General features: G+C 50.2%; 1 protein-coding gene across 2 annotated transcripts; it reads right to left on the bottom strand.

Annotated features, from left to right (window-relative positions):
• Positions 1-10,949: 10,949 nt before the first annotated feature.
• Positions 10,950-21,118, bottom strand: LOC133348788 (uncharacterized). 2 transcript variants are annotated; one of them, XM_061561782.1, is made up of 3 exons: positions 21,028-21,118; positions 18,856-18,949; positions 10,950-15,348 (listed from the first exon to the last, which is right to left on the bottom strand). In XM_061561782.1, exon 3 carries the CDS (start codon positions 15,331-15,333, stop codon positions 14,179-14,181), a length of 1,155 nt encoding a protein of 384 aa, XP_061417766.1. In that variant the 5' UTR covers positions 15,334-15,348; positions 18,856-18,949; positions 21,028-21,118; the 3' UTR covers positions 10,950-14,178. The 2 variants fall into 2 exon arrangements, with proteins under 2 accessions (XP_061417766.1, XP_061417767.1); XM_061561783.1 differs by lacking the exons at positions 18,856-18,949; positions 21,028-21,118 and adding an exon at positions 16,905-16,999.
• Positions 21,119-21,229: the final 111 nt, after the last annotated feature.

The raw sequence follows: 21,229 nt of genomic DNA, 5'->3' as shown, positions 1-21,229 counted from the left end.
TCTGTTTTCACTTAGTCAAATATTCACTTTAAGATGTTTTCTTGTTCATGTTTTTGTTTGTTGCGGTTGCCCCCGATTCAAGAGCCGAATGGCTCACAGGGCTATACCTAATAAATGAACTTGAACTTGCTAAGGATGCAAGCCCCCCGGTAGACTCCCCCTGGAACTCTACAGGGCAGCAACGTCCCACTGGACTCAGCTGGTTTGGGGGCGACTGGGGATTCCCCAGGAAGAGCTCGAGTCTGAAAGGGAGGTCTGGACCCCCCCCCCCCTACTCATCATGCTGCCGCCGCGACCCTCCCCAGGACAAGCGGATTGAGAAACGAACGAGAAACGAGCAAATAATGATAAAGTGACACGAAACTCAAAATAATGATGATTAGCGTCGTCGTGGGGAACGCGTTCTGCTCCAAGCGTCCTGTGGAGAATGTGCAACGCATGCTCGAGTTACTGTCTTCCAGTCTGCGTGCTTTCTGGGGTGTGGCGAGTGTGTTCTGTAGTCACCTTCCACAGTGTCCTACGCTCCGATGCCTTTCAACTTAAACCCGCGGTCCTTGAAACACCGCCTTGCGAAAGGCCGATTACGCGAGGCAGGCGAACTCTGATCCCATCAGTGCAGGGGACTTGACGGCACGGAATAAAATCTGCACGGCTGGCAAACGTACAACCGCTTACAAATGAAATGTGTTTAGGGTAAATAATATGAATAAACCCATGTTCCTGAATTTACAGGAAATGCTGATGGGGTTTGTGTGTTTTTTTCTTCTTTGAAACTCGTGTGGTTTTTTTCTTCCGGCCTGCGCTGTTATTCTGCTGTGATGAGGTTATCTCGGTGTTTACAGATTCTATTATTCTCAGCATTGGCCCAGCAAAATTAGCCTCAAAAGTGTGGGACGTGCAGACTCCACACATACAGTTCCCAAAGGTCGACTTTGTCCCCCATGATATTCCGTGACCATACCGAGCTATTTCGCTCAGTGGGCCTTACCTGGTAAAATAAACAGTATTTTTTTTTTACATTCAACTCAACGAAGCGTGGCGAGAGCTCTGTGCAAATCTGGCTTCCCAGCAGCGTAGGAATTCAATGGGGTGGGGTACGACGATGTCCTCCCACTCCCCCCCCATCTTCGAAGCTCGGCGCCTGGGGCCCCTCGAAGATGTGGGCTCCCCCCCCCAGGCCCACCCACCCCCGATCGCAGTTCCACTAAAACTATTCAACTAAACTAGGTTCATCTTACCAGGTTAGGCCCACTGAGCTATACGTTGTTTTTTTAGAAGAGACCTGCGTTCTAATCTCTGTGTTACTATGGCTGTCAGTCTGTGACATTCACAGTAATATCCCGGTTTACGTATTTTTGAGAAGCGACCTGACCACAACCAAGTGGCTTATCACGTGGAAATACATCGCAGCGAAATACTCTAAACGCATGTTTCTAAATGTGGAGGGAAAACCTGGACGACGCGGAGATAAAACCACGCGACCACGAGGAGAAGATGCCAACTCCCAATATGTAGGCGTCAGGGTCGGGATCAAACCCACGACCTCCTGTATACCTGGCGAGGTAGTTAACATCTCCTAGCCACCGTGGCGCTGTGGCTGAGTCTGCACCACCTGCACGCTCCATCCACAGCCGCTGCAAGCCGCCTAAGGCGCGCGTGGCGAGGCGTGACGAGCTGAGCGCGTCTCGGGGATTGGGGGCCCGGAGCGCGGAATGACGCGCCGCGATAGGAAATATGTTTGTAGTGATGCGAGGCATTTACTGAACATCTCTGACAAAGTGCTTTATAGCTCATCGGATTCCTGCATTATCAATAAATATTATGATGCTGACAACGCCACGTATCGCTCACGCAGGAAGGACCGGGCGGGCACACGCACGCACGTACATGAGCCTATAAAAAAAAAGTTTAACTATAGTAGTAGGTTTTTACCCTTTTAAACTGGTACAAAACTGACACCTTTATACAAGGTATCATGTTTGCAATAACCACAACACAAGTAGTCAAAATGCAAACAAAAAGAAGCAACTCTGATAATGATAATAATATGCACTGTCCTTGAAGTTGATTGGTCCACACCCGAGACGGCTTTCTTTAGAGCCTAGTCCCCATTGGTGTTGGACCAGATGACACTAGAAGGCGTAGTTAACATCTCGCCACCATGGAACCCCTCAACAGGCTCTTTGATAACACTGCGGCCGTCAAGTGAATGATATATAATCGACGACGATTCGGGCAAAGGCCCTTTCTCCTGTGCCGTCAAGAACATGTACGTACTTCGAAGAAGGGTCATTGCCCGAGACGTCGCTTCTTATTTACGTGTTTTATTTCAAGCTACTGCAGTGTGAATGTACTGCCTAGAGGGCAGATGGTGGAGTGCGGTGGGCTACGGGATACAAGTCGAATTTCCATCGCGGGCATATCGCGGGCATGGTCGGCACATGATGGCCAACTCCACGCTGCTTGGCGATCAGTCACGTGTTTTTGAAAACTCATTTTCTTCACAATCTATTTTGTGTTTTAGTTTGTTGTCCTTCCCCCGCAGCTCCGATTAGCAGGGTCTGCTACGTATGGTGCGAAAGAAATTCAACAAACATACGTGGGGGCCACAGCAGCAGCAGCAGCCTGACCACCCACGCTTAAATGATCAATCAACAGCGGTGAGAACCGCACGGATAAAACCGGTAAAAAAACGGTTACCGGTTTGTGCCGCACAAATAGAAATGTCTCGACCAATAAACACAACACCTGCTCCCCCGTTGTATGTACTGTATGTTGAACTTCTTTCGCACCGTACGTGGCTGCCAGCTGCCCCAGTGGGGGAGTGGTGGGCAGCAAACGCCGAACTCGCAATCCAGAGGTCACCGGTGGTTTGATGCCATCTCCCGGCGCGGCAGTTTGCAACAAGGATTGCCAAAGGGCCTTGAATCCTACCCAGCGCACCTCTGTCCAAACCAGCAGCGTGAATAGTTCACAGCGTACGGTAGGGTACATTGTGCAGTACACGCACCTCAAGCCGGCAGTGGCGAGATGTTAATTATCTCGCCTGGTATACAGGAGATAGTGGGTTCGATCCCGACCCTTGACGCCTGTTGTATATTTTGAGTTTGCGTGTCTCTCTCCCTGTGGTCGTATGGATTTTCTCCGGGTGTTCCCTACACATTTAGGATCATCATCACGCGTTTAGAGTATTTGACTGCGATACATTTCCACGTGATAACCCACTTCGTTGAGCTATCATTTGTGGCCAGGTCGCTTCTGGTGTTGGACCAGATGACGCTAAAAGACTAGGCTCTAAGAAAAGCCGTCTCGGGTGTGGACCAATCAATTTCAAGGACAGTGCATATCATTATTAGAGTTGTCTATTTTTGTTTGCATTTTGACTGCTTGTGTTGTGGTTATTGCAAACATGATCCCTTGTATAAAGGCGTCAGTTTTGGTGCCAGATTAAAGGGTAAAAACCTCTTACTATAACAAGTAGAGCCATCTTTTTTCAAATTCGGTAAAAAAACACCCGAACTCAGTATTTCAAGAGCCGCAATGCGCGTGATGAATACGAGACGGCGGTCCGTTAGAAACAACGTCACGAAGCAGTCCTTTAAAGAGCCGCACGTGACTCTGGAGCCGCAGGTTGTCGACCCTTGGTCACTCATGTCGACCCTTGGTCACTCATGTCGACCCTGGGTCACTCATGTCGACCCTTGGTCACTCATGTCGACCCTTGGTCACTCATGTCGACCCTGGGTCATTCATGTCGACCCTGGGTCATTCATGTCGACCCTGGGTCACTCATGTCGACCCTGGGTCATTCATGTCGACCCTGGGTCATTCATGTCGACCCTGGGTCATTCATGTCGACCCTTGGCCATTCATGTGGAAGGGCAGATGGGGAAGGGCTGCCCCCTCGTGTGCAAAGACGGTCAGGTCAGAATGTTATTTATCTGGAGAGATCCGATCAGCTATGAATCTATTATTCACAGATGTCCAGTCTCGATTTAAAGCTTTCGTGACTGCAGGGATTCATCTTCTTGGTCCTTTCGGTAAAGTCACGTAGATATAAAAAATAATAAAAGAGCACATTTCGGTGGCAACACAAGACTTTACCGAAAGAACCAAGAAGAAGATGTCCAGTCGTTCACAGATGGCCAGTAGATGAAGATACAGTATCGCAGAAGCAGTTTTGTGATGTAATTATGCAATTACCAGGCATGGTGATATGTTAACTACCTCGCCTGGTAGACAGGAGGTCGGGGTTTTGATGATGATCCTAACGCCTGCATATATTATGGAGTTTATATGTTCTCCCTGGGGTCGTGTGGATTTTTCTCCGGTTTTTCTCTCCACACTTAGAAACATGCGTTTAGAGTATCTGGCTGCTACAAATGTGCACGTGACAAGCCACTTGGTTGAGCTATCATTTGTGAGGGCCAGGTCGCTTCTGAAAAACAGCTACGTGGTAGCTCAGTGGGCCTCACCTGGTCAAATAAAAATAGATACAATTGTTCATTACGGCAAAACTCGACATACGGAATTTTGGTTTGCGCACATGTTTTTAGCCACTACCAGTTCCGTATATCGAGGGATGTCCGTTATCTCCATATACTGTATAAAAAAGGCAAAGTTGTGAATATGTGTGTCCGTTCAAAATGTTTAGCGTACTTCCCGACATGCAACAAACTTGAAATTTGGCATGTGGGTACTTTCCAGACTGTACACCATGCAGAAATTATAAAAATACACTTTTTTGAGAGGGGGAGCTCAATAATGCATATATTTTTTGCACGACAAGTGAGCTGTGACGTCAAATCTGTCATGTGACCCGCGCATGTGGAAGTGTAACGCATTGTCGTGTATTGGTTAGCGCGCTGCGCTACGAACCCGGCGACCCGAGTTCGATTCCCGCTCACGGCCACCACTGGTGACGATTAGTTGAACCGGTCCTGGTCCTCCCCTAGGTCGACTCAGCCTCAAACGATTAAGTGGTGTGTGAACATCGCCACTGGGGAGACAAAGGCGGCCGGGCGTGGTGAATCCAAGTGCCGGGCGAAGCCGGGTAGTAAAACTAGTAATTTATAAGTGAGGCCATTCGGTATCCGCATCCTTCATATGCCGCTGTGTTTCACGGCAGGGGGCGATGTTGCTGCTGCTGCGCGTGTGATCCGAATTGGGTAATAAACTAAACTATTGAAACTATTTTTATTATTTTACCAGGTAAGGCCCACTGAGCTATGTAGCTCTTTTTCAGAATCGACCTGGCCACAAATGATAGCTCAACGAAGTGGCTTAGCAGCCAAACACTCTAAATGCACGTTCATTCTAAATGTGGAGAAAAAACCGGAGGAACAGGAGAAAAATCCACGCGACCACGGGGAAAGAGAGAGACATGTACGCTCCAAATATACAGCATGCGTCAGAGTTGGGATCGAACCCACGACCTCCTGTGTACCAGGTGAGGTAGTTAACATCTCGCCACTGCGGCGCCCGGTGTCACATTTAATAATGTTGGACATTGACGCCGGCACAAAGTGGGCTTTCTCTTTTCCGACGATGCCACGGGAACGTTAACGTCCATTGTGCAGTAGTTTTACGGTCGATAGAGCCGCAGTATTAATTAGGGCGGCCTGCCAGATTCGAACCGCGAACCTTCGCAACAAGCGGGCATCGTGCTCGCTGCCACCCGCTGGGTAACTGCCCGTGCTCTCACGGGCCCAGTCCTATCACCGCGTAGATATTATTCCACGGACCGTTCTGAAGGCCAATTTCCCGAAACGTCTACCGCTACATGCTTATCCTTTTATAGCCACGCGATTATTGGCGAACGTGTTGCGCTCTCGTAGGTCACGTGCGTGTGCACGTTACAAACTGCTCATTCCAGTCGAAGAAGTGAGTACAGCGTCGTGGATAAGAAAACACATGCTCGTATTTAATATTCACACGGGCGCGCTTTATTTGATTTCTTCCTATATACAGTATACTGTTATATATGTAATTTTCGTGAACGTGTGCGATATTTGATTCAATAGAAGTCCAGTTTATTAAAAAATATATTTACAGGGTGCTTCCAAAAAATGTTAACACTTGTGAGAATCTGCAGCAATACCACAATAAATGTGCCTCCGGGCTCTGGATACCACTTGGAGAAGATTCCAGGCACGCGTTGACAATGATGGCAAACAAGCGGAGACTCTTTGACTATTTGGAGCTATTAACATTACATCTGTTATCATGTTACAGTGTATTATCCGTTGTTTTACCATTAAAAACGATAGTCCCATGTAAGTGTTAACAATTGTTTGAAGCACCCTGTGTTTAAACACAAGTTATTGAGCCACGTGCAAAGGCCCGACACGGCAAGCGGCCAGCAACACGCAGCACAAAAAAAGTTGTAATCGACACGAGTGCGTGGTATATTGCTTGAAGTGAGCGAGGTCATCGTCGTTGTCAGCCAGTGCTCTTCGGTGCAAGGCCCGCGGGCCACCCGCGGGCCCTGGGGGCCTTCAGTGGGGCCCTCTGACGTGCGGCCCCCCGATAATACACAACGAGTGAAAACACCCCCTGTCATCATCATCATCGTGCTGCTGCTGGCAAACCCTAAAGCTTTCAAATAGGATTTTTGCACACAGCGTTGGTGTACGGTATGTTTTCTGCAATATTTTGCTGTCTTTTCTTGGATTGTATGTTTGCACATAGTCACATATTCACTTTAAGATGTTTTCTTGTTCATGTTTTTGTTTTTTGTTTGTTGCAGTTGCCCCCGATTCAAGAGGCGAATGACTCACAGGGCTATACCTTATTTAATGAACTTGAAATGAACTTGAAATGGTGTGACGGCTCTCACGCTGATGATGTCTTATCGGCGCAAGTGGCCCCACCTCTGAAAATTAGTGAAGAGCACTGAGCTAAGAGCTGGGGGAGGGGGTAGAGATGGCGATGGGAGCGGATTCCAGAGTGGAGCGGTGAGAGGGGAGAAGTGAGGCGACCTGCGGTGTGGTGAGTGACTGAGAAAGTGAGTGGGTGAGTGGGTTAGGGGTTGAATGAGTAAGTGGGTGAGTCGGTAAGTTAGTGGCTGAGTGAGTACATGAATGAGTAAGTCTGTGAGTAGGCGAGTGCGGGGAGCGGTAGTGTAGCGGCGACTCAAGATCGATCCCCGTTCACGGTCGACACCAGTGACAATTATCTAAACCGGTCCTGGGCCTCCCCTAGGTCGGCTCAGCCTCAAATTAGTACCTGGTGTAATGTGAAAACATCGCGACAAGGGAGACAAAGGCGGGCGGACGTGGTGCTGGCCACCCACTTCCTCGTGTGGCGTGTCGGCCTTCATAGGTGCTCGCTAACGGCACTTGCCCCAACAGTCTGTTCAGTCTGTAGGGAGATCTTTGTATTTTGGTGGTGGTAGTTGGTTAATTCTTAACATTCATGCACCCCAGCGTTTACATTTAAGCGCAAAGCTGCTACTGCGCGTGTATTTTTAGTACAGTCATATCATTATAATTATAAATCAGCAGTGAAGCAACGCAAGCAACACCGCACCTTACTTATCTGCCAAGACGCAGCAATCTCTACGTAATCATTGAACAATACAATACTGAGTGCGTATGATATACGTGTATGATGAACGTATTTTGCACCGTGCAGAGCCAACCGTGCTCGTCGGAGTTTGCGGGGGAAGGACAACAAACTAAACGTAGAAAACAGTTCTAAAGAAATTCATTTTAAATCTAGATGATGTAAACGTGTATAACTCCAGTGGCGTCCTAATATCGAAAGGAAAAGCGTTCCAGACGGCCACAGAGGCGCATCTGAATTCTATAAGCGCGCGATGCAGTGCCCGTTTTTGGTCGATGGCCAGCCAAAAGCTGCTGCAAGGATGACTTGATGTACAGGCACTCTACGTAATACCGTGCAGGGTCTCCTCGACTAACGAACATTCGACTTACGAACTTTCAGAGATACGAACAAATCTGTCCGTATGTCCAGTTGCCTGTTCGGACCGAGGGTCGTAATTTCAACCACCGCGCAATAGATGGCGGTGGTGGCATCTACATCTGCGGACCGAACATGAATAACCAGTGGAATTTACATGTACAGTACAGGAGAATATGCAACTTTTAAAAGTCATTCCCCGTGTTTAGTGTACACGTCGTACAACACGTTTGGAACCGACAGGAGTGAAGTTGGACTTAGCGGACAAATCGACTGACGAAAACAGACCTCTGGAACGTAACTCGTTCGTAAGTAGAGGAGTCCCTGAACTCTATATACAGGTAAAGTACTGTATATCAATTGTGGTATTACACGCGGAATAACATACAAACGGAACGCAGAAACACAAAACAGCATTAACTCGGACAGGCTGGTCAAGAGCAACACTGCGCATGGCCTGCAGAGGGAACACAATGGATCACGTGACGTGTTGGGCAACGGTCCTTCCTCACAGCACAAGTGAACATACTACGAAGGGCAATTGCCCGAAACGTCGCCTATAGTACTCCTCCTTTTTCAGGCCACAGTGCGATTGACGAAGGTGTCGAGTGTCGTGTGCACTGCGCTTTGGCAGCAGCAGCAGCAGCAGCATCGCCAAATATTCTGTTTCATTTTGCAGCGACACAGGGGCGATCCATTTACAGATACTCCATTCAAACTACAGGGGAGGGAATTACAGAACACGCTGCATTTCAGTGCAGCAGGGTCGGCTACGCATGGCGCAAACGAAGTTCAACATTCATACACTGCAAAGCCTCCACACGTCTCTCACCAATCTGGACGCAGTCATTACATTTTAGAACGCTCTCCTGATAACACTTAAACTATTTTTTTGGTATTTTTCCAGGTAAGGCCACTGAGCTATACAGCTTTGTTTCAGAAGCGACCTGCCCGCAAATGAGAGCTCAACGAAGTGGGCTTATAATCACGTGCACATTTATAGCAGAAGCCAAATACTCTAAACGCGTGATGTTGATTCTAAATGTGGAGAGGTAACCCGAAGAAAAATCCACGCGACCACGGAGAGAGAGACACGCAAACTCCAAATATACAGCAGATGTCACAGGGTCGGGATCGAACCCACGATCTCCTGTATACCTGTATACCAGGCGAGGTAGTTAACGTCTCCTAGCCACCGTGGCGCCCCAACACTTAGTCCCACATCGTCCTCGGGAGTTGCTTACAGCCATTGAACGACGCGTAAAGCCAATGAGGTCATTGGAAAGCAGTCACTCGTATGGCTGATGCAGGTGCAGAGCAACAACTACAATCTCACATTCAGGTGGTCATCACAGCGGATAAACCGCGTCAGGAGCAGCGGAGTGGATCATCGCTGTGATGCCTCCTTCGTATTTGTGGGTCGGGGAATTGCGTCGTGACACGTTGTACAATCTGTTTTGGATGACCACCGTCACACACTGCCGGAGAGGGTCTCTAATGTTCCATTCGTGCATCAGGTATCCGCGTCTAGTGCCATGGTGTGTGCAGTAGATGCGGATTAGCGGTGGACCGTGAGCTCCGTGGAAGATCACACGGAACAATTCACACGGAAAGCAGCAACGCGAGGCGATCCATTTATAGATACACCACTAAACCAACATTTTGAAATGGAGAACACTTTGTGTTAATGCACAGCCTCCACGCGTGTCCCACCGATCGCAATGCGCGAGTTAAATCGTTGAACCCTCTCCTCTCTTAAGACACGGAGCCAATCGGTGTCACAATCATCAATCGGCTGCTGGTAATAAAGTCAGAGGGGGCATTGGAAATCAGTGGGGTATCTGTACATGGATCAGCCTGTATTGCACATGGACCGTAAATCGAATGATTATATCACGCCTAGCACATCACACACGCGCGCACGTTTCCTATAATTTCATGTAACACGTTACAGTATATAAGTGCTGATGGTATGAATTACATTACGGTAAACAAACAATGCAACGCGGCTTTTTAAAATATATATTCAGGAAATGACTACAGTATTACACACAGCTGATAATATAAGGATCCCTTAACGGGACCCGCGTTAGTCGGATCAAGTTTAGAAACAGCGGGAAGTGATCGGCTCTAAAGAGTGACAGCGAAATGTTTGGGGGGTTTTGTTGTTGTTGTTGTTGCCACCGCAGTAATCGAGGGTAAGAACCCAACGGTCAGGCTCCAATTCTTATAATAATAATGCAATTTATAATGCGCGCAAATTTGCGGACGCAACGACCGCAACTCAGAGGCGCGGAGCCAAGCGCAGAGTCGCTCGAAAGCACGTGGTTGTAGAGGTGAGTCTTTAAGTGTCTCTTGAAGGAGGCGATTAAGGTGATGCTGCGAATGTGCAGAGGGATATCGTTCCAGACTGTTGGGGCTGCCACCGAGAAGCGGCGCATAGACACGGTGACCATCCTGGATCTTGGTATATCAAGAGTACGTTGGCACTGGCGACCAACGGAAGAAGTGAGGGTCGGAGCCAGGGCTGGAGGTTGGAGCCAGGGTTGGAGGTTGGAGCCAGAGTTGGAGGTTGGAGCCAGGGCTGGAGGTTGGAGCCAGGGCTGGAGGTTGGAGCCAGGGCTGGAGGTTGGAGCCAGGGTTGGAGGTTGGAGCCAGGGTTGGAGGTTGGAGCCAAGGCTGGAGGTTGGAGCCAGGGCTGGAGGTTGGAGCCAGGGCTGGAGGTTGGAGCCAGGGCTGGAGGTTGGAGCCAGGGCTGGAGGTTGGAGCCAGGGTTGGAGGTTGGAGCCAGGGCTGGAGATTGGAGCCAGGGTTGGAGGTTGGAGCCAGGGCTGGAGGTTGGAGCCAGGGCTGGAGGTTGGAGCCAGGGTTGGAGGTTGGAGCCAGGGTTGGAGGTTGGAGCCAGGGTTGGAGGTTGGAGCCAGGGCTGGAGGTTGGAGCCAGGGTTGGAGGTTGGAGCCAGGGCTGGAGGTTGGAGCCAGGGTTGGAGGTTGGAGCCAGGGCTGGAGGTTGGAGCCAGGGTTGGAGGTTGGAGCCAGGGCTGGAGGTTGGAGCCAGGGCTGGAGGTTGGAGCCAGGGCTGGAGGTTGGAGCCAGGGCTGGAGGTTGGAGCCAGGGCTGGAGGTTGGAGCCAGGGCTGGAGGTTGGAGCCAGGGTTGCGGGTGGTTGGTGACGTTGGGCGTGGTTCCGGCCACTCACCCCCTCGTGCGCCGTGCCGGCCTTCGAAGGTGCTGCTACTCGCTAACAGCATTTGCCCACAGGCTATACGGGGGATCTTTTTTCTGTGGTGGTGGTAGTCGTAGTAATGGCAACAGAAGTTACGATGCGGTGGGTTCCAGCCCCGATTCCGTCACGCAACCCGAATTTCCCCCGCCACACGCGCGTTTCCTTCCACAGACGGCTCCGATGAACGCCGCGCACCCACGCCGTGCCTGGGAGCCCGATAACGACGTTCCCTCCTGGGCTGAGAGCCGCAGGCGCGCTCTGTCGCTCTGCGAGTCGCAGGGATGACTCGAGGCATCGCTCGTCCCACATATTCAGAGGGCGGAAACCCCGCGGCTCCTGAGCCGCATGCGTCTCTTGAAGGAACTGCTTCGTGAGACGTTATTTATTCAGGGACCACCGTCTCGTATTCATCACATGCATCGCGGTTCTTGAAATATTGATTCGTTTGTTTAAAAAATAAAATCGATCTTCTTGTTAATCTGGTTACACGTAGTCCAGTGAGAGAGCACGAATTCCGTGACCCGCGGTATTGAAATTGACCACGTGCTGTACACGTACATTTTGAGATGACGTTCAAATTAACAAACAAACAAAAACCTACGCAGTCACTGAATTCGAATCTCCACTGGATGGTCCATCGCTACCTGTTGGACAGAGTGCGCTACTGCACGTCGTATCGCCACGCGAACCCCAGCCATGAACACAGGCTCAGCGAGCCACAATAAGGCACCCGTACGGCGGACAGGGATCCTTACGGCAAAAGTGTGGATCCTTGAGGCTCTGGGAGACAAAGGCACCTTACAACATTCGGGGTCCATTGTTAGTCCCCGAGGGTGAAGACAGCCAGACCTCGGGCACCTCTAGGAGTCGCACGAATTCAGTTTAAATTCGCGCTGCTGTCACCATCCGCGAATCTCACCCAGACTCAGAAGAACAACAACAACAACACTGCTGATGCTGCTGATATGCGTACAGAGTCGAGCAACGCCGACGTCATTCGAGACCCAATCATCGCACCTCCTCCTGGCTGTGACATCGCTCCTCCTCCTCCGCGAAGACACCGGTGGTGTAGCCATCAACCGCTTCATCATCCCATCAACAGCGGGCAATGCGCACCATATGTCCTTCATTAATGGAAAATTAAAGCCACAATCCACAGTAGTGCGACTGCAGCCATGCAAACCAAACTATGGCCCACTCTAGTAAACCCATCGAGACACACAGAGATACGCAGAGACTCAAAGAGATACACAGGTGCACATCGAGATCCATTCAAGACAAGCCACAGTAGTGCGACTGTGGCCATGCAACCCTCACTATGGATCCCTACAGTCAACAAAAACTGTGGTCTGCTCTCCTTCAACAGAAGAGGAAGAGTAAAACGACACGAACTCTCTCTTCTGAAGCCTTCTCGTCGTGGGCAGATCTCGACATTGGGCACCTAGGCTCCTGAACGCACTGCTTTGCGTGTGCTTCCATCACACGCAAGGGTGGAATAGAATGCTCGAATCTAAAGAGAACACCGCTCATGGGCCCGGCAAGGCTTTGGAGAGTGTTAATGCCAAGTGCCCGAACCCCAGTAGTCTGGTTGGTATATCAAGCTGGAATAAGAGAAGTGATGATGGTGGTGGTGGTGATGATGATGTGAGGATGCCCACTGCACGGTGAGTAACGGAGCTCGTGCCTGTCCGAGGCAGTACAGCAAGCAGGGTGTAATGCCGATGCTGCACTGCTGCGTTGGCAGCGGTATACATGCACCGACGAATACAACTCAACACCTTCGTCAATATCACTGTGTGGCCTTGAAAGGGATACAATATATAAAAGACGACTTTCGGGAAATGATCCTTGTTCACATTTTTTTTATTTTAAGGCTGCAAGCAGCGTTATTGACGGATGCGTTGAAAGTTGTTTTAGTTTATTTGTGTGGCAGGGTTGTATATTCTCCTCAAGTATGCGTGGGCATTTTCCGCACACTCTCCAACCCAGACCAATGTCTCGGTGGGGAAGGATGGGGGGGGGGGAGAATGAGATAATTAATCTAAATCGGCCACCCACGTGGCGAATCACGTGACTAACCATGTGGCAATGTTAATATCAAACAAGTATAACCCGTAAAAACAAAGTTTTTCACTATAAATCCTTTATATGCGTGGCGGCTAGAGTCCTCTCGTCCTCTGGCTTGAGATGGCTGCCACCTATGGGTCAGATGATTGCATTGCACCATTAAGCAATTGGTAATAACATATAATATTTTGTCCTAAAAAGTGTAAAAAAAATTTAAAAAATTTCACGAACATTAATTGTCACGCACAACGAGTCTGTGTGGAAAATGTCAGCTCGATTGGATCACGGGAAGTGGGTTAAAAAACGACCGAAAGATTTGCACGGTCCTAAGCAAGCAAGCGAACTTAATATAAATGATTTAAAAAACACCACTGGAATTCATGATTATTCCATCCTTTGTCTTTTTTTTGCAGTACAACAATTATAAGATTCCAAAAAAATGCATACATTTGTGGACTCTTGTAACTTCCACACAGGCAAATATGTAGAATGTCCAATACTTGCTCAGGATAGCCCGCAGAAATCTGCTTTTAGTGAGGCAATATACACACTGAGACTTTTTGCTTCACGCATTATACGAGGATGTTGCCTACCATTCTAGCCTCTCTATGTGCTTTGAAGAAGGGACATTTCCCTAAAACGTCGTCTGTTATATAGGTTTTTATTTTATGGCCATACACAATAAAGTGTTATCTGTTGAACACGTAGGCTTTCGTGACCAATATTATCCATAATAGAGATTTTTGGGATAGATCGCATGAATATAAATGTGACATTAAACCCGCCACCACCCGACACAGCCAATTAATAAGGTTTGTCACGCAAACACTGCGTGTTTTTTGGGGAGCTATAGAACAACCGTCGTTGGTTTTCCACAAAGTGGTTACTGATTTTAGTGAACCACGAGCTCGCGCGCACACGTGTGTGTGTGTGCGTCTGCACGCACACGTGTGACATAGAAACGCTAAGCCGGGGAGCCCTCTGCGGTCATCTGCGGGCCCCATTTTCCACGCATCTCCCGGAGAATGGGCGATGCGGTACTGCCCCGGTTCTGCGGAGTCCCGGGCAGGGTCTCGGCGCTGATCGATGGCTCGCGCGCTGCGTCGGCCTCAACCACCACCAGCGGCGTGGCACCACCACCGCCTGCCGCTTCGTTCCCAGGACGCGAAGGCCCCGTCGCCTCTCCGCCATGCGCCAACAGCCCCTTGGCCTCCCACCACGGCGCCCAGCCAGGGATGGCGCCCAGGAGGTTGTCACGGCTGCCGTGCGGCCGCCGACCTTTCTCACCGCCGCTACCGCCACCGCCACGGCCGGAGCTCGCAGAGGCTCCGCGGCGACGCCGCCGGCCCCGGCACGCACGTGCGGCCAGCAGAATGGAGATGCTGGCGAAGAGGGCCGTGGTGGAGGCCAGGACCAGGACGATGAGGCCGTAGCGCCGCCCCAACTCGTGGCAGTCCTCGTGTGGCGTGGTTACGTTGGCTCGGGAACGGCTGTCCTCCCCGCCGCTCGGGTCCGGGCTCTGGGTTATAACATCGGCCGGGTCCCCGTGCTCCCGGGAATGATTGCGGCGACCTTGAGTGGCGTGGCCCTGCTCGGGGTTCTCAGTCTCGGAGTCGCGGACCGCGGGAGGTCCGCTCATGGTGCCACTGCTGCTGGAGTTTGAAAAGCTTACGGGAGTGATGGTGATCCCAAAGTCTCCACCACCACCACCTGTGAGTTTCTCGCTGGGACCAAGGCTGCTGCCGCTCGTAGCAGAGGTCCGTTCGCCATTATTAACAGTGGTGATGTCATCATCGTCATCATACTTGCTGACAGCAGTGGTGGTCGTGGGGTTGGTGGTAGTGGTCGTGGTGGTGTTGGCAGTGGTGATGTTATCACCACTGCCAACACTCTGGCGCTCATCAACTTGAGTGGTGGTTCCCTGCCCAATTTTGGTGGTGGTGGTGCCCTCCGCTTTGAGGGTGTTCGCCGGGGTGGTTGTTGGGCCAAGGGGCTGGTCCGCGGTCCCTGTGGATGTGCCCCTGGTGCTCTGAAATTGGGAAGTCGGTATCCCGTGGCTCTGCTGCCAGTGCAGAGCAAGCAGCGCCAGTGAGACGAGGAGGGCGCGCCGAGAAGCCATGGACGAGTTCGAAGCCTGAGGATGAGGGGTGGAGATAATTGAGATCGTTATAAAGGGCGCAGCTTGATTTTCCCGCTTGTGCCGAGTAAGTGCTCTGTGGACACCATGGTGGTGAGATGTATACAGGAGGGCATGGGTTAGATTCAGAACCTGACGCCTGCTTGTATATTTGGAGTTTGATTGTCTCTCTCTCGCTGTGGTCGTGTGGATTTTTCTCCTGATCCTCCGGTGTTCCCCATCCACATTTATAATCAATGTGCGTTCAGAGTATTTGGCTGCTATACATTTCCACGTAATAAGCCACTTCATTGAGCAATCATTTGTGGCCAGGTCGCTTCTGAAAAAGAGCTGTATAGCTCAGTGGGCCTTGCCTGGTAAAAAAAATAATTTGTTTAAATAAATAGTTTATAGTTTACACTGCACATTGTTTGGTAGGATGTCCGGATGTTCCGCTCTGCGTACTGGCAGCTTCACCTGCAGTAGTAACCAGGACGGCCGCTGGATCGAACTCGTGAACCTCGCGCTACCCCTGGGACCTGTCGTATGTACTGTATGTACGTATGTTAAACATCTTTCGCATCGTACGTAGCCAACCTTGCTAAATCGGAGGTACGGGGGAAGGACAATAAACTAGACCCAAAAAAGCAGTTCTAAAAAAATTAGTTTTCAATTTTGGTGGCTTGAGGTCTTCTCTTCCTTTGCTCGGTGACCTCTGGGCGCTACGCTAATGCCGATCTCGGCGACCTGCCCTCCTCCCCCTCCCTGCACGCGGTTCCCGCACCTCCGATGAGCACGGATGGCTACGTACGGTGCGAAAGAAGTTCAATATACATACCTACATACGTAATACTTCCCACCCATCGTGGCCTCGTCTCTCTATCTGCTTTAATGTTCTGTTCAAAACTTCTGATTTGCTTCATCCTGTTCTTCCATGAAGTTCCGAAGGACACCTAAGTACGCCGTGTATCGAGAGGCCAGAAGTTTGTTATCTCTTTGTGTTGTTGAAGTCCAGCTCTCTGACCTCCTTGCCTCACACATCCGCCTGTCTGCACTAAAACTGACCTCTCTACTCATCCGTGAGAGTTGCTGTGGTCCATCAAAAACCTGGCTTTACTATTAAAAAACGATTAAACTATTTTTTTTTATTTTACCAGGTAAGGCCTACTGAGCTATGTAGGTCTTTTCAGAAGCGACCTGGCCACAAATGATAGTTGAATGCAGTGGCTCATCACGTGGACATTTACAGCAGCCAAATATGTTTTAACGCGTGGTCATGTTAATTATAAATGCAGAGAGGAAGACCGGAGGGCCTGGAGAAAAACCCACTCATCCACAGGGAGAAGAAGCAAACTCCAAATATTACAGGCATCAGGATTGGAATCGAACCCACGACCTCCTGTACACTAGGCGAGGTAGTTAACATCTTGCCAACGCAGCACCCAAAAAACCTGCCCTGACAAACGCAACGCATACCATCGCTTCCTCCTTGCAGTAAGAATACTACGACTGCATAGTTTGGATTAGTGCAGCATCTGAATGCGACCGCATCTCAATAAAACATTAACACTTACAACTGCAGGGTGGGGTGGTGGTGGTGGCGGAGTAGTGGCTGGTGCACCGCGTGCTATAAACACTGGCGATCCAAGCTCCCCTGTTCCCGGCCCGAATTAACCCATCCGTCGGTCGATCCTTGTGTGGTGTATTACTTTACATCGCCGTGCTTCTCAATTCTGGCCCTCCGCATCGCTTTACTATAATGCCCGCACTGTGTTCTCCTAAGTAGATGTTCTCGGGATTTACGGCCCGGCACTAAGCCTCACACGCCCACGCCGAACGCTCCCGCACGGAGGGAGGGTTACAAAACTGTTTACACAACAACAACGACGAGAAACTCACCGCTATGCCCGTCAACACTGCCTTGTGGCACAGCAACGCATCTGCGTGCGCAGCCCCGGCGTCGTTCCACTGTCGGATGAGGGCATCTCCACGTCGTTGGAGGGTTATTGACCATACTTCAACCACGTCGGTTAAAACGGGTTCATGAAGGCGAGGAACGTAGATGCGTGGGAGCCGAGGGGCGGGGGGCATAGCAGTGCAGTACAACAGTGGATTTTGCTGCACAATCCTCTGCTGCCTGCCACGTAGCGGCGCAGCAACAACTAGTAACAACCTGTTGTGCATGGTGATCGCCCATCCAAGAACGGAACAGGCTAGAAACCTGCTTAGCTTCCACGTTATTGACTTAATTTACCGTAGTCGATGAACCCAGAGCGGATGCTGCCCTTTGTCGGTACCACTCGAGGTGGCATCACCCTCGCGGACTTCAATCACTTGATGTGTGGCCAATTCCAGCAGAGTATGCGATAACCGCTTTAAATCTGTCTTCTTCTGTACGGCTGATAGTGTAGGTGCAGAGCAACGACTCCAATCTCACATTCAGGTGGTCAAAGCCAGACAACGGCCTCGGGAGCGGCGGAGTGTATCGCTGCGATGTCTCCCTCGTGTTTTTTTTTGTTGCGTCATCATGCGCACCTCCGATTAGCACGGTTGGCTACGTACGGTGTGAAATAAGTTCAACATACGTGTTGTACGGTCTGTTCTGGATGACCGTAGTCGCACACTGGAGAGTTTTCCATTTGTGCATCAGGTTAACGCACCTGCCATGGTTTGTGCAGTGGATGATGGGGTTTAGGGTGGACCATGAGCTCTGTGGAAGACCAAACCGAGGGATCGTCTGTATTGGGTCTTTCACAACGTGGTGTTTGTCTGTGAGTTATTTTGAACCACAGCTTTCCAAGCTTCATCGGGGTTCAAATTGCATTGCATAAGCGCATGGGTCAAAACATGTGTGGGGTGATCAGATCATTCAGTAATTTCAGCTGGATGAATACATCATAACTACCAAAGCTTTGCCACCTTCTGTGGTACCATTTTCTGCTCTGACCCATGGACGAATTCTGGGTGATTTGGTCACGTGCCACATTCTCATCAATATACAGGGTGGCGCAAAAGTCAGGACACATAGGGTTATTATATTTTGACAAATTACACAGGGTTATTTAATTTATCTTAACAAATGCTCAAACTGACTTCCACTAAGATTAATGCATACATTAATTATGTTTAGAAATTATTTTGGGACATTTTTTTAAGTTTACCGATGTAATCTTTGAACAGTCACCAATGATGTTTTGTAAAACGACAAATTTGAGGTGACCCCGCAGCAGCAGGAAGAAGAAAACGAAAAATGTATATTAATAATGACAAGAGATAAAATATTAACTTCAAGAATAAATTGTTAAAATATTTTAATGCCAGTGTTAAAATAAATTCAATAGCCCTATGCGTCCTGACTTTTGAGCCACTCTGTAGAGCGGTGAGACCACCAGGTGAAACCACGAGGTGAGACCACTATGTAAAACCACTAGGTGAGACCAACGGTGATCCCACCAAATACGACCACTAGGTGAGAATACCAGGTGAGACCACCAGCTGAGACCACCAGGTGAGCGAGCCTCTCACCTGCACAGTGGTTATGTCCTTCCTGTTATGTCGCCCGCACTGCAGAAAGCACCACGGCGCCTCCAGGTGAGTTCACCTGCACACGCGTATCCAGCTACAGCGGAAGAATCACAATACAATTACTGTATACAGAAGTAGACCAAAGGCAAAGATCCCCCCTTTAGCCTGAACAGACTGTTGGGGCAAGTGCTGTTAATGGGCCAGCACCAAGCCCGGCCGCCTTTGTCTCCCCAGTGGCGATATTTGAACACACCGCACCAGGTACTCATTTGAGGCTGAGTCGACCTAGGGGAGGCCCAGGACCGGTTCAGATAATCGTCACTGGTATTGGCCGTGAGCGAGAATAGAACTTGGGTCGTCGGGTTCGTAGCATAGCGTACGAACCGCTACACGACCACTCCCCCACACACACACACACAACTGCTTCCGCCATAAGAATGTGGAGTTTACACCACTGTCTGATCGTCAACGGAGATGAACGCGCCCCATAGCGCTGGTTGCCCACACAAGCGCTATCCAGGCTCAAACCTGCTTAGCTGCCGAGGCTCAACAACATGGGGCGCATTGCGGATCAATGTCTGGAAAAATCGCGCTATAATAAATAAGATAGGATAAAGCACAGTCCGCGATAACACGTAAAATGGGTATGCAGGCTGAACAAAGACTGACGCGCATGGGTAGTATCGAGAAGCATCCAGCAGCATCCCACCTTGTGCGATGCTACGCCGAGGCAGCCGTACAATCGCGTATTCCTCCTCGCGCGACGCCGTTCTGTTCCCTCAATCGCGTTATATCCAAATCGCGTCGTGAAAACTACACGCGTTATAGGAGAAACAGACTGGATTTGCGATTATGAAAAACTCGAGGAAGTTCCGAGCAGTATCGCCGTGACGCACACGATCGATCCCCCGCGTGGCTTTAGCGTCGGCTAACCTCCACCGCCTCTCCGCACGTGAAATACAAACACGGAGAGGAATGGGAGTGGGGAGTGGTGGCACAGCGGTTGGCGCACCGCGCTACGAACCCGGCACACCCGAGTTCGATTCCCGGCCACGAAGGTCACACGACTGGTCGGTTACGCGCTGCCACTGACCAGCACGGTGAAGTATGGACACCCCCCCCCCCCATGCCATGACCGGCGCGACATGGGGAGTTTCTCATCCAGCAGTGAATTGACCAAAGAGCTCCAAGTTACTATATATCACTTAATCAGTCACGAAGAGTTGACTGAGTCACGGCGTCTTCCTGCTTAAACAATCATTGGGGTTGAGTGTTCTTTTTTATATTTGAGCAGGTCAGGCTCACTGAGCTGCGTAGCTCTTTTTCAGAAGCGACCTGGCCACAAATGAAAGCGCAATAAAGTGGCTCATCACGTGGACATTGATAGCAGTCAAATACTCTAATCGCACGCTAATTCTAAATGTGAAGGTAAAAACGAGAAGCTAAATTCACGCGACCACAGGCGTCAGGGTGGGAATTGAACCCACGACCTCCTGCATACCAGGCGCCACCGCGGCGTTCATATCCGTTGGTCATGGAAATTAAACATTCTCACGACAAGGATCAGCTTCACCACCGCGCACCCATCGTTAAACTTACATCAAAGTGGTACTCGATTTATCGGCCCCTCCACCCCAGTGGGAAGACAAGGCCTGTTAACCTCTGACCAGAATTCAACGAGGGTTGGAGCGCTTGAATCACAGCCACTCGAGATCGGGTGAAACGATGGAGATCGCGGCCCTATGCCAATCTACTGCTGGATGAAGGCCTCCCCACGTCGCGTCATGGCGAAGGGGGGGGGGGGTAGAATATCCACGCATACCTGAGAACATCCAAACCTATCACACAAATAGCTAAAACAACTTTGAACACATCCGAAAATCGCCACAGCGCGTTAAAATATACAATAGGCGACGTTTAGGGCAATGCCCCGCTGTGCTTTGAAGGAGCCCCCCGATCCGAAACGTCGCCCATATAAACTGCCCTTGAAGGCCACACACACACGCAGTGTCACACACACACACGCAGAGTGTTATTTACGCACGTGTTAGTTTGTTTTGCACCACTGCTGCCAACGCAACGGCACCGTTACCAAAACCAACTTCTTTATAGCAGAGACAAGACAAATTCAGATCAACAAAACAGTTCAAGTAAAACAAACATTGTACCCACCTCTTCACATAACCGTGCAGCATCTACACACACACACGACGGCACCGGCTGAACAAGAGAGTCGGCGTCGCAAGTGCTGCGTGGCTCAAACTCGACGCGTGATTGTGATCGCGCGTGCGAGGGGGTCGAGGAGTTGGTGGCAGCGCGATGCTGGTTGGCAACCCACCGGTGCGTAGCAGGAAAACACCGCGCACAATTCGCC

This window comes from Lethenteron reissneri, chromosome 28 (assembly GCF_015708825.2).
Source record: "Lethenteron reissneri isolate LAM-NWPU_2019-01 chromosome 28, ASM1570882v1, whole genome shotgun sequence".
NCBI lineage: Eukaryota > Metazoa > Chordata > Hyperoartia > Petromyzontiformes > Petromyzontidae > Lethenteron > Lethenteron reissneri.
This window is presented reverse-complemented; position numbering and strand designations above follow the sequence as displayed.